A 15,411-nucleotide genomic window follows, 5' to 3' on the forward strand; every position below is an offset into this window, starting at 1 on the left:
GACATCTAAAAATGATGTTAAGAGCTGGGAGTGGTGGCTCATGCCTATAATCCCAGCACTTTGGGAGGCCAAGGCAGGCGGATCATGAGGTCAGGAGATCGAGACCATCCTGGCCAACATGGTGAAACCCTGTCTCTACTAAAAATACAAAAATTAGTTGGGTATGGTGGCGCGTGCTTGTAATTCCAGCTACTCAGGAGGCTGAGGCAGGAGAATCGCTTAACCCTGGAGGTGGAGGTTGCAGTGAGCCGAGATTGTGCCACTGCACTCCAGCTTGGTGACAGAGTGAGACTCCCTCTCAAAAAATAAAATAAGATAACATAACATAACATAACATATAAAATAAAATAATGTTAAGAGATGGTTTCTGTTATAATTACCATTTGATACAGATCTGAAAAGATTAGTGATAAATCCCTAAGTCAATAGCTTTCTTTTACTTTTTTAAACTAATTGTAATGTATCTGATACCCTCTGAGCTTTCAGAGCTTTACTTTTTTTTTTTTTTTCCGGAACTTTTATACTTGATGTCATAAGGAAAAACATTTTACCAGGGTAGCAGGATCCTCATTTAACAAGTGACATAGTGTGAAGCTTGCGCTTTAAGGCCAGGCTCAGGTGGAACTCCCATCTGTGCCACTGACTAGTCAGTTAGCCATGGACAAGTTCCTTGGCCCTTTTGAGCATTGGTACTTGGGGACAATTCCATTTGCCTGGAAGAGCTGTAAAGGCTGGAGGGAGTTTCTTTTTTTGTTGTTGTTGTTTTTTTTTTGTTTTTTTTTGTTTTTGTTTTTTTTTTGAGACGGATTCTCGCTCTGTCGCCCAGGCTGGAGTGCAGTGGTGCGATCTCGGCTCACTGCAAGCTCCGCCTCCCGGGTTCACGCCATTCTCCTGCCTCAGCCTCTCCGAGTAGCTGGGACTACAGGCGCCCGCCACCACGCCCGGCTAATTTTTTTTTTTTTTGTATTTTTAGTAGAGACGGGGTTTCACCGTGGTCTCGATCTCCTGACCTCGTGATCCGCCCGCCTCGGCCTCCCAAAGTGCTGGGATTACAAGCGTGAGCCACCGCGCCCGGCCGGGAGTTTCTTGAAAGCCTCTTTAATACAGGCTGTGACACCACCAGCCCTGGAGGGCTGGGAATAGATTCCTAAAGGGATGACAAACAAGTGTTGTCCTATTGCCAAATCCCAGTGTTCATAATCTTTCATCCAAATGTTCTCTTCACAGTAATTCATCCTGACTCTACCTCTTTTTAAAAAAAAATTAATTTCTGAATCTTAACATCAGACTACCTCTTTTAAGATGAAAATTTAGATCATTTTTTATCCTTTGGTTTTATTCTTGCCCTGGTCATGCTGAGCCTTTACTTTGGCAGAAATCATGTTCCCTTTTATATGTAGGTCTAAAAATGGTCCACAGGTCTATTGCTAAGAGTTCTTTTTCAAAGCTGGCATTATAGTGTTTTCATGGTTTTTGGTCTACCTATTCAGTTTAGCAAACACTTTACCTGAAAAGCAGAGCTTCTAGGGTGGGGGGTTGGGGGAGGCAGTAGCAGTGAAGCGGGTACCCCCTTACTGTAAATGAGGAATCACAGAGGATAGATACATCAGATACATCAAGTTCTACAATTTAAACATAACTTTCATAATTACCACTTGGGAAATACTTTTCCTAGATGCTTAATAGCAGCATTCTACCCCACTTTTTTCTCAGTCTGAGAGGTGAGAAGGTGGGAAAGTTGGCCCTATGTAAGCAAGGGTGACCTTCTGGGTGAGCTTTCAGACCACACCAGGTGATGGTTCCCCAAATACTACTGAGCCCCTTCTGAGTTCCAGAAGCTCGGGTTCCAAGAGGAGAATAAGAACCAGTTTCTAAGCTCAGGCTCTTGATAGGAGGAAGTACACAGTCTTCAGAAATAGAAGACCTGATTTTAAAACTTGTCCTAACTTTTAATAGCACGTGACTTTGGACTAGGCTTTAGTTGTCTCATCCATAAAAGGGGTATAATAGCACCTCATTCATAGGAAGGATGCCTGCGAAGATTCAATGAGACGATACAGGTTGATGTCCATGGCCCAGCACATCATAGACACTGAAACAGATGTTATTGTCCTTTGAAAGGCAGGCCGTACCCCAGATTGTAGGAACAGTGACATATTCGTGGATGACCATCCAGTCACGGTGTTTCTTTTCATTTTCTTAATGCTTGGGCATAATTTAGGATTGAATGAGTGTGGTGCTATGCTCACTTTCCTTGGGGCTTTGATGTTTCTTCCAGACTATGAACAATTCTGGTAACATTGATCAGTGAGCATCACAACACAGGGCTCCAAATGTGCCTTGTAAATGAAAATGGGAAGTATGCCTCTGTTACTAGTAGTTCTGAAATGGGCTGTGGAAATAATTCTGGAATTACAGAGAATAAACTATTTAAATATATAATGAAATCATCTTTAGAGCCGTCGTCCCAACTGGACCACCTTAAATACTTATGTCTGCCATTTTTTTATTACTTTAAGGGAAGATAGCATGTTCTTGTTTGAGGGGATTGTTCATCTTTTCTATGACAAATTTTAAAACTGATAAATGACTCTTAGGGGGTTGATTGAAATATTTTGAGGACAAGTGAATAATTATATAAAAAACCACTAACTTGAAAACAAGTAAAGTATTCATGGGTATGTATATGTTGTCCCTCAGTATGCGTGGGGGATAGGTTCTAGGATCCCACCTCAGATACCAAACCCACGATGCTCACATCCATTATGTAAAATGGCATAGTATTTATATATAACCTATGTACATCCTCCAGTATACTTAAGTCATCTCTAGATTACTTATACTGCCTAATACAATGTAAATGCTATGTAAATATTCGTTACACTGTATTGTTTAGGGAATAATGACAAGAAAAAAAAGTCTGTGTATGTTCAGTACCGATGCAGCCATCTCCCCCACTTCAAAATATTTTCTGTCTGCATTTGGTTGACTCCATAGATGCAGAAGACACGGATACGGAGGGCTGACTAGTTAGTACTGTCTTCAAGTTTCAGTTTTCCTTGGGAGAGATACTAATGAGCAGTTTCATGTAAAGACATGGTGAAGAATTTAAGGAGCAACTTGGACATACTTTGCATTACAGGGAGCAAATGCCACCTTGTGAAGACTATAGATTTCCCCCAGTTTCAGTGCTGTCTCCTCTGACATTCCATATGTGTGTCCTGGTACTGATGGTGGTGGGTTCAGTGCTTGTCCTGGTACTGAAGGATAGTAAGGTTTGCTTTTCCTTTCAATAAATACTTAGCTCCTTTATGCCAGGCAGTGTGCTTTCTGGGCCCTAAGGATATGCCTAGGAACCAGACGTGTTCCTTGACTCAGCGCTTACAGATGGGCCAGGCAAATAACAAATGAGATTACCTGGAGCTCATACCACAGCTAAAGGAGGCAGCACTAAGTGGCTGTACCTGATTGTCTCTTCTCAAGAGGACCTGCAAATCTGGATTTTTAAGTTGATTTTTTAAAAATATGCTAATTAATGTAAAAATAGAAGTCAGCCAATGGGACACAACTTTGTTGGAGAAAAAAACTAAAGATGAAACAAGTAAATATGATGCAGTAATAACAGACATCAAAGTCTTATAGCAATACTTAGATGTGATTAAAATTGCTGAAAAATTAGATTCCTCAATGCCAGTAGTATGTAAATTATGATACCTCCATCCAGTGGACTATTTTTAAATCATTAAAAATACTTTCAAACATTTGTTTATAAAAGAGGAATAATTTTTTCTCTTTTTTTTGAGACAGAGTCTCACTCTGTTGCCCAGGCTGCAGTGGCACGATCTTAGCTCACTGCAACCTCTGCCTCCTGGGTTCAAGCCATTCTCCTGCCTCAGCCACCTGAGTAGCTGGGATTACAGGCGTGCGCCACCACACTCGGATTTTTGTATTTTTAGTAGAGACGTGGTTTCATCATGTTGGTCAGGCTGGTCTCGAACTCCTGACCTCAAGTGATCCACCCGTCTCGGCCTCCCAAAATGCTGGGATTACAGGTGTGAGCCACTGCGCCCGGCCAAAGAGGAATAGAATAAATTTTTAAAGCATAAAAGGAAGAACACGGCCAGGTGCGATGGCTCACACCTGTAATCCCAGCACTTTGGGAGGCTGAGGCGGGCGGATCACGAGGTCAGGAGATCAAGACCATCCTGGCTAACACGGTGAAACCCCCTCTCCACTAAAAATACAGAAAAATTAGCCGGGTGTGGTGGCACACGCCTGTAGTCCCAGCTACTCGGGATGCTGAGGGAGAGAATGGCATGAACCCGGGAGGTGGAGGTTGCAGTGAGCCGAGATCGCACCACTGCACTCCAGCCTGGGCCACAGAGCAAGACTCCGTCTCAAAAAAGGAGGAACACATGCTTGAGCACATACAGGATGGTCTTGTTTTTTATGAAAGTTTAGAAGTTGGGCTGGGCATGATGGCTTACGCCTGTAATCCTGGTGCCTTGGGAGGCTGACATGGGAGGATTGCCTGAGCCCAGGAGTTCAAGACCAGCCTGAGCAACATAATGAGACCCCATCTCTACAACAAGAAATTGGTTTTTTTTTTGTTTTTTTGGTTTTTTTTTGAGACGGAGTTTCACTCTTGTTGCTCAGGCTGGAGTGCAATGGTGCGATCTCAGCTCACCACAACCTCTGCCTACCCAGGTTCAAGCGGTGCAAGCGATTCTCCTGCCTCAGCCTCCTGAGTAGCTGGGATTACAGGCATGCACCCCACGCTCGACTAATTTTGTATTTTTAGTAGAGACAGGGTTTCTCCATGTTGGTCAGGCTGGTCTCAAACTCCCAACCTCAGGTGATCCGCCCGCCTCAGCCTCTCAAAGTGCTGGGATTACAGGCGTGAGGCATTGTGCCTGGCCTTTTTTTTTTCTTTCTTTCTTTTTTGAGACAGAATCTCGCTCTATCGCCCAGGCTGGAGTGCAATGGCACGATCTCGGCTCACTGCAACCTCCGCCTTCTGGGTTCAAGCGATTCTCCCTATCTCAACCTCCTGAGTAGCTGGGATTACAGGTGCCTACCACCATGCCCAGCTAATTTTTGTATTTTTAGTAGAGACGGGGTTTCTCCATGTTGGCCAGGCTGGTATCGAACTCCTGACCTCAGGTGATCCCGCCCGTGATGGGATTACAGGCGTGAGCCACCATGCCTGGCCCAAAAAGAAATTTTTAATTAGCTGGGTGTGGCGGCATGTACCTGTAATTCCAGCTACTCAGGAGGCTGAGGCAGAAGGATCACTTGAGCCCAGGAGTTTGAGGCTGCATGCCGTGAGCTCTGATCATACCACTACACTGCAGCCTGGGTGACAGTGAGACCTTTCTCAAAAAAAAAAAAAAGTTTAGATGTCTGGAAGGAAATGTCAAAAATAGGTAACAGTTACCCTGAAATGAAATTATTGGTCAAATTCAGTAGGTTCCGTTATTGCATTTCCTAATAATTTAAATGAATTCTGGCTTGAAAAACATAAAAATATGTTAACTATGTACAGGAAAGATTTTCTAAGCTTATCTATTTTTGAAAATGAGGAAGCCATTAAATAGGGTACATGCTAAGGTTTCCATCTGCGTGGCAGAGGAGCCCACTTTGCCTGGAGAGACTGCACTTGACTGAGGGCTTGTGTCTTACAGGTGCCATGGATGTAGCTTTGGGATCAGGTGCCACTGGAGTCTTTACCAATTCGTCCTGGCTCTGGAACAAACTCTTCGAGGTAGGAATAATATTTGTATATCTAAATTATAGAGATGGTGAATAAATTATTCTAGCCTTAGAAGGATAGACTTCTTCAACCCCTGTGTTAAAGTAATTTTTATGCCGCAGGTTTGCCTTTGAATTGAAAATGAACCACAGCAATGGATTGAGTTCAGTGGCATTGGGTTTTCCACAAATGTTCCTAAAGGAGGGGATGATGTCCCCTGCTCCCGTCCGGTAGCCTCAGCATCCTGTGAAAATGTCTCACGAACACTGTGGTCATAGTTGAGAATCCCTGAGGTAGAAACGGTTTTGAAGATGGCTTTGTGGAGCAGTGTTTGTGACTGTGTGTCGTGAGCCATGTAAGGGAGTTCACTCTGCAGCAATGAGGATGTCTTCAGACCGCTGTGCTCTGTGCCTCCCTCCATGACCCTTCACAGCCAGCCTCTTCCCAGCAGTCACCCTCATTTCCACACACACACACACACACACACACACACACACCCTCTCTTACTGCCATTGGTTTTCGACTGCCCACACCACTGTTAGCCTAACTCAGCCTGTCTTGGGGCAACAGGTGACTCTGTGGCCTCCTGACACCTGGTTCAGCTTCTGTGATAATCCTTTCTTGGGCTGCCTTCTCCTGTGATTTTCCTGCTCCTGTCTCCTGATTTGTTTGTTCCCTTTGGTCGCCTTTGGCTGGTGTTCAGTTCAAGGCCATAGACTCTTCCTACTCGACACAGTCTGCACAGGGAAGCTCCAGCCAGCACGTGTTGCCTGATGGCTCCCATCTCTCTCCTGAGCCCCAGCCTCTGTGTATCCACGTGGCTGCCAGACAGCTCCAGCTGGCTGCTTACTCATTCATTCAACTAGTAATTAATGGGAGCTTACTCTGTGCCAGTGGGGGACAAACATAAAATGTCCCCAAATATAATCTTGAGGGTGGTTTAAGGTCTAAACTTATTTTCACCCTAAACTGCTTCTCCTTCATATATGTCATCATTCATGAAGCCCAGTTTCCCCAGTTCTGCAATACTCAGCCCCATCATCTCCTTCCAGGCCGGGCCAGGAACCTCTCCTCTGGCCTCCCACATAACCGTTATCCCTCTTTCATGGCACCCACAATATTGTTGTTTTGACTTTTTAAAAACATTTAAGCTTTAAAAAAAAAACCTCAGTTATATGTGCATAAATCAACAATCAGCAGCCCACAGTCTGTTTTCCAGAAGGCAGCCGCTTTCAACCCTTGGCTGATTCATCTGGTATTTACTTATGTCTTAAAATAACAGCTTATATTGCTGCTTCTCGATTTTTCACTTTTAGGTCTTTGACTTTTTACCAGTGAGTTAAATAATCTGTTTATATATCTATTTCCCCTACTAGCCTGTAGGCCCTTGGGTGGCTCAGTAGTATTTCAGCACACCTGATGGTGCTCAGTAGTTCAATAAACAATGAATGAGTGAGTGGGTAAATGATGAATGAATGAATGTGGTCACCCTGTCTCAGGATTTCAGTGATACAGGTCCAGTCATGTGTTTCTGTCACATAGAAGTGACCTGCCACATAAGAACTCTTTCACCCTAATCAACCCACAAAGCCTGTAACTGTAGTTTGATGATTTTAGCAAAATGCCCTACAGATTTGTGAAATTGCCTCACAACATTCCCGGTTTCTTTTTATTTGTTGTTTATTTATTTATTTTTGAGACAGAGTCTCGCTCTGTCGCCAAGCTGGAGTACCGTGGTGTGATCTTGGCTCACTGCAACCTCCGCCTCCTGGGTTCAAGCAATTCTTCTGCCTCAGCCTCCAGAGTAGCTGGGCCTACAGGCACGTGCCACCACACCCAACTAATTTTTTGTACTTTTAGTAGAGACAGCATTTCACCATGTTGGCCAGGGTGGTCTCGATCTCTTGACCTCGTGATCCACCCACCTTGGTCTCCCAAAGTGCTGGGATTACAGGTGTGAATCACTGTGTCCAGCCTCCTGGTTTCTTTTATAGTTCTAAAATAAATCTTTTAATGAGTGGACACAATTCTGAAACCTATTTTCTAGTTTCATGTTTTAGAGTAACAGGTTAGAACAACTCTTCCTTCATGCATTGAGCACGTTGATGCCATGAATTTCCCAGAACCTGCCTCATCCACTCTTCTACTTGTCATACCTGTTCTCTAGGCTAGCATTGAAACAGGGGACCGTGTCTGGAGGATGCCTCTCTTTGAACATTATACAAGACAGGTTGTAGATTGCCAGCTTGCTGATGTTAACAACATTGGAAAATACAGGTATGTAAGATAAGCTAAATGTACATTTATACAATCATCCTTGATTGCCAAAATAGCTATTTTCAATTTTATCCCCTTATAAAAGGCTTAACTACTTAATTTCCTTTTGGTGTAGTGCTTGTAAGCTTTTTAATGTCTTGAATTTTCAAGTATTTCTTCATCCAGATCTCAAAATTTGCATGTTTCTAATCTAATGGTAATTTTAAGTAGATGGTAAGGGAAAGAGATGGAAAATATGGGAGTTCATTACCATAGCAAAAAGGAATATAGAATTTATCCTTTACTGCTTAAAGCAATATCTGAAAATAAATATTCTGAAAGTGATATGTGGGTTAGCATCTTAATAGGTCTTATAAGCTTGACTCTTGTTCTCTGGTTGTAGAATGTACTTAGCAAAAATGTGGGCTCTCAGTGCACATTTACATGGGGTTGTAAAGTGGTTTTTGTCTTTTTCTTCAGATCTGCGGGAGCATGTACAGCTGCAGCATTCCTGAAAGAATTTGTGACTCATCCTAAGTGGGCACATTTAGACATAGCAGGCGTGATGACCAATAAAGATGAGGTTCCGTATCTACGGAAAGGCATGACCGGGAGGCCCACAAGGACTCTCATTGAATTCTTACTTCGTTTCAGTCAAGACAATGCTTAGTTCAGATACTCAAAAATGTCTTCACTCTGTCTTAAATTGGACAGTTGAATTTAAAAGGTTTTTGAATAAATGGATGAAAATCTTTTAACAGAGACAAAGGATGGTATTTAAAAATGTAGAACACAATGAAATTTGTATGCCTTGTTTTTTTTTCATTTTACACAAAGATTTATAAAGGTAAAGTTAATATCTTACTTGATAAGGATTTTTAAGATACTCTATAAATGATTAAAATTTTTAGAACTTCCTATTCACTTTTCAGAGTATATGTTTTTAATTGAGAAGCAAAATTGTACCTCAGAGTTGTGATGCTAGGAACATGAGCAAACTGAAAATTATTATGCACTTGTCAGAAACAATAAATCCAACTTGTTGTGCTCTCTGATGTGGCTCTGATATTTACTTACATATTGCTACAAACTCAGTAACTTATTACTAGAATATCATTCGTCTCTGTAGCCATGTTGTATGAACTACGTAATTAAATTGGGGCACAGTGGTTTATGTATTTTCTCAATGTTCCTCATCACTTAAAGGTACTCAGTGATTGAGCTCATCAGTTTGGGTAATAGTGGCTTGGCAAATGATTTCCAAAATGAATCAGTCAGAATACTACTAACCATTGTTGACTTACCATCTGCCAGGCACTGTCCTCAGTGTTTTCAGGTGTTAAATTATTGAGTCCTACCCAATGAGACAGGTACTGTTATTACCCTTATATGACAGATGAGGGAAACGAGGCACAAGAGAGGTTTAGTAACATGCCACTGATGTCACAGAGCAAGTAACTGGTAGCTCAAAGTTCAAGCCAGGTGGTCTGGCTGCTGCACTGGTACACCGCAGTGCTCTTTTTCAGTTCAGTGACTTGAATGGATGTAGAATTTATTTGAAGTACTGAAGTAAGAAACATGACCACAGGCCAAGCACAGTGGCTTATGCCTGTAATCCCAGCATTCTGAGAGGCCAAGGCAGTAGGATTGCTTGAGGCCAGGAGTTTGAGACCAGTTTGGGCAACATAGTTAGACCCTTGTCTCTATTTTATTAAATTTTAAAAAGAATTCAAGCCAGCAACAGTGTGCTGAAAAAAGAAACAATCATAAAAGGGACTGTCAGCTGAGCACAGCCACTCGGGAGGCTGGTGTGGGAAGACTGCTTGAGCCTGGACGTCAAGCCTGCAATGAGCCCCCGATCATGCCACAGCACTCCACCCTGGGTGAAAGAGCAAGAACCTGTCTCAGGCCAGGCGCGGTGGCTCACACCTGTAATCCCAGCACTTTGGGAAGCCGAGGCAGGCGGATTACAAGGTCAGGAGTTCGAGACCAGCCTGGCCAATATGGTGAAACCCCGTCTACTAAAAATACAAAAAAAATTAGCCAGGCATGGTGGCGCATGCTTGTAATCCCAGCTACTTAGGAGGCTGAGGCAGGAGAATTGCTTGAACCCGGGAGGCGGAAGTTGCAGTGAGCCAAGATCGCACCACTGCACTCCAGCCTGGGCGACAGAGCTAGACTCAGTCTCAAAAAACAAAAAGCGGGTGGGGGGGCAGCAGATGCAGTGGCTCATGCCTGTAATCTCAGCACTTTGGGAGGCCATGGTGGGAGGATAACTTGGAGCCCAGGAGTTTTGAGACTAGCCTGGGCAACATACTGAGACCCTGCCTCTATAAAAAATTTTTTAAGGCCGGGTGCAGTGGCTCACGCCTGTAATCCCAGCACTTTGGGAGGCTGAGGTGGGTGGATCACGAGGTCAGGAGATTGAGACCATCCTGGCCAACATGGTGAAACCCCGTCCCTACTAAAAATACAAAAATTAGCTGGGCATGGTGGCATATGCCTGTAATCCCAGCTACTTGGGAGGCTGAGGCAGGAGAATCGCTGGAGGCAGAGGTTGCAGTGAGCCAAGATCGTGCCACGGCACTCCAGCCTGGCAACAGCGAGACTCCGTCACAAAAAATAAATACATAAATAAATAAATAAAAATTTAAATAAGCTGGGTGCTGTGGTGGTGCACCGGTAGTCCCAGCTACTCAGAAGGCTAGGGCAGGAGGATTGCTTGAGCCCAGGAGTTTGAGGCTGCAGTGAGCTATGAGTGAGCTATGAACCACTGCACTCTAGCTGGGGCAACAAACCAAGACCCCATCTCTTAAAAAAAAAAAAAAAAAAAAAGAGACTGTCAACGGGTACAACTGTTTGCTCACCTCCTGAGACTATAACCAATCAACGTAATTCCATTGGTGCAGACTTAGAACAAAGCTCTCCTCTTTTTTACTTTTGTATCAGATGAATCAAATTAATCCATCAATGGGATGTGTGCCCTTTTTTTAACTTTGAAAATGTTTGACAGGAAAAGCTCTTTGTTACTGTTAATTTTAACATTTAAGCAATTTGACATGCAAAAATATTGTATATCTAAACTGGTTTATAGAGGGAATGGAAATGGGCATGCATGTTTGTGGTATTTATTAGAATTAAAAGCCGGTAAGTGTAGTGAGCAAACACAGGTTTCCCTGGTTATTCATGTTCAGAAGTCACTTTATCAGGAAAGATGGAATTAGAGGGTTGGAATTACAGGCTTATGAAGGAAAATGAAAACAGATTTATTCTGGGTGATGAAGAGCCTCAGTCGGGCTTTGACAGAAGGCAAATGTTAAAAGCAGGTTATTAAAAGATTAGCAGCCTGGTGCCGGGCGCGGTGGCTCACGCCTGTAATCTCAGCACTTTGGGAGGCCGAGGCAGGCGGATCACGAGGTCAGGAGATCGAGACCATCCTGGCTCACACGGTGAAACCCCGTCTCTACTAAATATACAAAAAGTTAGCCGGGCATGGTGGCGGGCGCCTGTAGTCCCAGCTACTTGGGAGGCTGAGGCAGGAGAATGGCGTGAACCCGGGAGGCGGAGCTTGCAGTGAGCCAAGATCGCGCCACCTGGGCGACAAAGCGAGACTCGGTCTCAAAAAAAAAAAAAAAAAAAAAAGAGATTAGCAGCCTGGCGCTCTGGCTCATGCCTGTATTCCCAACACTTCGGGAGGCCGCGGCGGTAAAATCACTTGAGCTCAGTAGAACACCTGACTCAACTAAAAAAAAAAAAAAAAAAAAAAAAAAAAAAAAAAAAAAAAAAAAAAAACCCGGCGCGACGGCACGCACCTGTGGTCCTAGCTACTTGGGTGGCTGAAGTGGGGGGATTGTTTGAGCCCAGGAGGTCGAGCCCTGATCATGACACTGCACTCCGGCCTGGGCGACAGAGCGAGACACTGAGAAAAAAGAAAAGAACGAAAGAAAGAAAAAGATTAGCATAGTGACTTTCTCTTTGATGTAACCATAAATATCTAAAGAGAACAGTGCCGGGCACATTGGAAACCTCAACAAAGTTGTTTCCGTTATCCCTCTCCGACCAGAATTCAGGAAGAACTTTGCCTGTCTTGTTCCCGCTATCACCAATGACTCAACAAATGTTTGTGGAGTGAGTGGGAGACCCTCTCCTTTTACCAACGGTAAACAGCCCGCGGAAAGAAAAAGTAACTTAGCCAGTCTCTCCAGGCATTTGGGGCACAGTCGGGACTAGCATAGTAGTATCCTGACTCTCGCGGGAGGGCTCGCTCCACTGTAGTTATTAATTCTTCTCTCCACACAACCAGGTCTAATCCGGCCAAACTCTTCAATTCTTAACCTAAGAAAAAAGGAAAATACATGTAAACTCTGTTTTGCGATAGACAAAAAAACAGAAGAATTAAAAATCGTCCTTCCGGGGGCGCAACAGAATCTTCCAATCGCGAGGTCCTGTCACGTGACCACGCCTACTGCACCAGACACGTGACCTTCTGAGCCGGCTTCCGCGCAGGCGCAGTGGATCTCTCTTGCGTCACTCAAGACATGGCGGCTCCGCTAGGGGGTATGTTTTCTGGGCAGCCACCCGGGCCCCCTCAGGCCCCGCCGGGCCTTCCGGGCCAAGCTTCGCTTCTTCAGGCAGCTCCAGGCGCTCCTAGACCTTCCAGCAGTACTTTGGTGGACGAATTGGAGTCATCTTTCGAGGTAATATAAGTCTTTGTCCCCAGCCTTCCCTTTTTTCTGAAACGTGAACTGCGCGTACGCGTGTCTCCTCCAGGGATCCGAGCAGCTAGTTTACAAATGGGGAAACTGAGACTTAAGTAAAGTAAATCACTTGCTTTAGGCTTCCCCGTGGCCCGTATTCAATTCAGGTCTGCTGGCGGGGGCGCGTAAACTCGACGTTTCTGGAAACGTGGACCCGAAGTTTGCCTAAACCCCAAACTTGGAACCCTTCCAGATTCCCAGCTGGTCCTTGGTCTCATCCCTGAGCACCGTTTCTTGCATCCCTGCATGTTTAGTAAGAGGCTCAAGTCTTTTCGGAGCTCAGAGTTTCACTACTGTGTCCTGTATCCTTTCCGCTGGGCTTCACCCTTAAACGATCCTAAAGTAAAGGGACTCTTAAGAGCGGAAATTGACTTAAGTTACCAGGCGCGGCGTGGAACTAGGGGCTGAGGAAAGAGGAATGCTGGAGGTTAGGGAGGAAGGGAAGCACAGATGACCCAATCTCAGTTCTGCCCAAGGAGTTTACCTTGTGGCAAGAAAGGTGAACTGTGTATTGAGGGAAGATAGACAGGTGAAAATAAGTGCTCTGGTGATTTCCAGTGGTCTTTAAAGTGGAAGATGAGCTATTCCTGTGTAGTAATAAAGTAATATAACTTCAAATTGGAGTTAACTTTTCCACATTTTAAATCCCAATTTTGCCAGGCGCAGTGGCTCACGCCTGTAATCCCAGCACTTTGGGAGGCCAAGGCGGGCAGATCACGAGGTCAGGAGTTCGAGACCAGCCTGACCAACATGGTGAAACCCCGACTCTACTAGAAATACAAAAATTAGCCAGGCGTGGTGGCGTGCGCCTGTAATCCCAGCTACTCGAGAGGCTGAGGCAGGAGAATCGCTTGAACCCGGGAGGCAGAGGTTGCAGTGAGCCGAGTTGGCGCCATTGCACTCCAGCGTGGGTGACGAGCTAGACTCCGTCTCAAATAAAATATAAATATCCCAATTTTGTGACTTTTATATTGAATCTAATAGCACAGTGGTACATGAATATAATTTGTAAGCGATTATATTGTTCAGACTGCATGGACAAAATGCTTTTACCACACGGATGTACAAAGATTTAGAAATAAATGATTTGAGATGGAGCCTCACTCTCTCACCCAGGCTGGAGTGCAGTGGCGCAATTTCGGCTCACTACAACCTCCGCCTCCCAGGTTCAAGCGATTCTCCTGCCTCAGCCTCCCGAGTTGCTGGGATTACAGGCATCTGCCACCACACTAATTTTTTTATTTTTAGTAGAGACAGGGTTTCACCATCTTGGCCAGGCTGGTCTCGAACTCCGGACCTCGTGATCCACCCGCCTGGGCCTCCCAAAGTGCTGGGATTACAGGCATGAGCCACCGCACCTAGCCAGAAATAAATGATTTGAAGGACAGAGACGGAGGGGGAGAGCGGGGGTGGGGGGAGGAGGAGGAGGAGGTGGTGGAGGTGGTGGAGGTGGTGGTGGTGGTGGTGGAGGTGGTGGAGGTGGTGGTGGTGGTGGAGGTGGTGGTGGAGGTGGTGGAGGTAAGTGGTAAAGGAAGGGGCTGATGAAAGACTGGCATTGTACAAGGCATTGTACAAATCTTAGCCTGGCACTGTACAAGTCTTAGCCAAATTTGACTCCCAGCACCCTGCTGCTTAAAAACGTACAGTGGCTGCTTGTTGCTCTTGAGATAAGATCAAGATGTTTAGTGTGGTCTCCCAGGCTTTGCATGTTGAGTTCTCTCCTTCAGACTCGTTTCCTTACTCCAGTCACACAAGACTTCCCCACGTGTACCATTTGTTTTCTCTTTGGGCTTCCAGGCCCCTCCTCAGCTCATTGCATCACTTCCTCAGTAGACCCTTCCCTGGCCTTCTTTTTAATACTTAACATTAAACCAGGCTCCATGAAGTTAGAGACTACCTGTTTTGTACCCCTACCTCTCACATTGTGTATCTTGTAGTGCTAATACAGTGGTAGTAACAAGTGCTAGATGAATATTTGTCAGACATTGAAGGAACCTGTAGTGTGGAGCCTGTAGTGTAGTTGCCTGTGCACAGAACTTGCCCAATTCACATATATGTCTGTAGGTGCCCTTGAGAGAGAACTCCCTCTGGGACTCGATTATCCATACAGAGAATACAGAGAAAACCAGTCCCTGCCTTCAGGAAGCTTGTGATAAATGGCAAGCAGTTGCCTTGTTGTAGGATCACTGCTCTGATAGAAGAAACCTAGGGTACAGTGGGAGCACATACAGGTGTGTACATCGAAGAAGGCTTCCCAGAGAGCAGGAAAGCCAAAGAAGCATTTTGACTTAGCCAGGTGAAGGAGAGTGGGAGAGGTGCGAGTTGGATCCTCTCTCTACTGCTGGGTGATCATGATCTGTCTAGTCTTGTCTCAAGATTCAATTCAAAGGCCACATTTTCTTTGGAACTTTTCCTGTTTCCTTCCTTGTGTTCTGTGTGGACCTCAATTTTTACAGCCTCCAGTGGCACATAGCAGACCCTGCTTACCTGCTTCTCATTCCTGTTGGGGTGCCACCCCTTGAGGTCTCTGTCTGCTCATTCTAGGTGCTCAGCACATGCTCTTTGATGGAAGGAATTTATTGAGCTGATGCAACTCTTGATTTTGGAGGGAACGTTGGAGACCATCTAGTTCCATTTCCTCCATTC

At 44.8% G+C, this 15,411-nt stretch overlaps 2 protein-coding genes across 9 annotated transcripts in view; both read left to right on the top strand.

The window, feature by feature from the left end:
- LAP3 (leucine aminopeptidase 3) overlaps window positions 1-9,063 on the top strand; it is a 31,620-nt gene extending 22,557 nt beyond the window's left edge. The window contains exons 11-13 of the mRNA XM_055246370.2: window positions 5,685-5,764; window positions 7,920-8,029; window positions 8,489-9,063. Coding sequence (XP_055102345.1) covers window positions 5,685-5,764; window positions 7,920-8,029; window positions 8,489-8,678 — 380 coding nt within the window. The 3' untranslated portion in view covers window positions 8,679-9,063. The remainder of the gene's footprint in view (window positions 1-5,684; window positions 5,765-7,919; window positions 8,030-8,488) is intronic.
- A 2,821-nt stretch (window positions 9,064-11,884) lies between these two features.
- MED28 (mediator complex subunit 28) overlaps window positions 11,885-15,411 on the top strand; it is a 28,258-nt gene continuing 24,731 nt past the window's right edge. For 6 of the 8 annotated variants that reach the window (XR_010116183.1, XM_063619421.1, XM_055246376.2 and 3 more), the window contains exon 1: window positions 12,501-12,705. Coding sequence is in view for 7 of the 8 variants with exons in the window: in XM_063619421.1 (XP_063475491.1) it covers window positions 12,547-12,705 (159 nt within the window). In the remaining variant the exon portion in view is untranslated. Of the gene's footprint in view, window positions 12,706-15,411 lie in introns of all 8 variants that reach the window. The other 2 variants (XM_055246379.2, XM_055246375.2) reach the window with 2 other exon arrangements.

This window comes from Symphalangus syndactylus, chromosome 16, assembly GCF_028878055.3.
Source record: "Symphalangus syndactylus isolate Jambi chromosome 16, NHGRI_mSymSyn1-v2.1_pri, whole genome shotgun sequence".
Lineage (NCBI taxonomy): Eukaryota > Metazoa > Chordata > Mammalia > Primates > Hylobatidae > Symphalangus > Symphalangus syndactylus.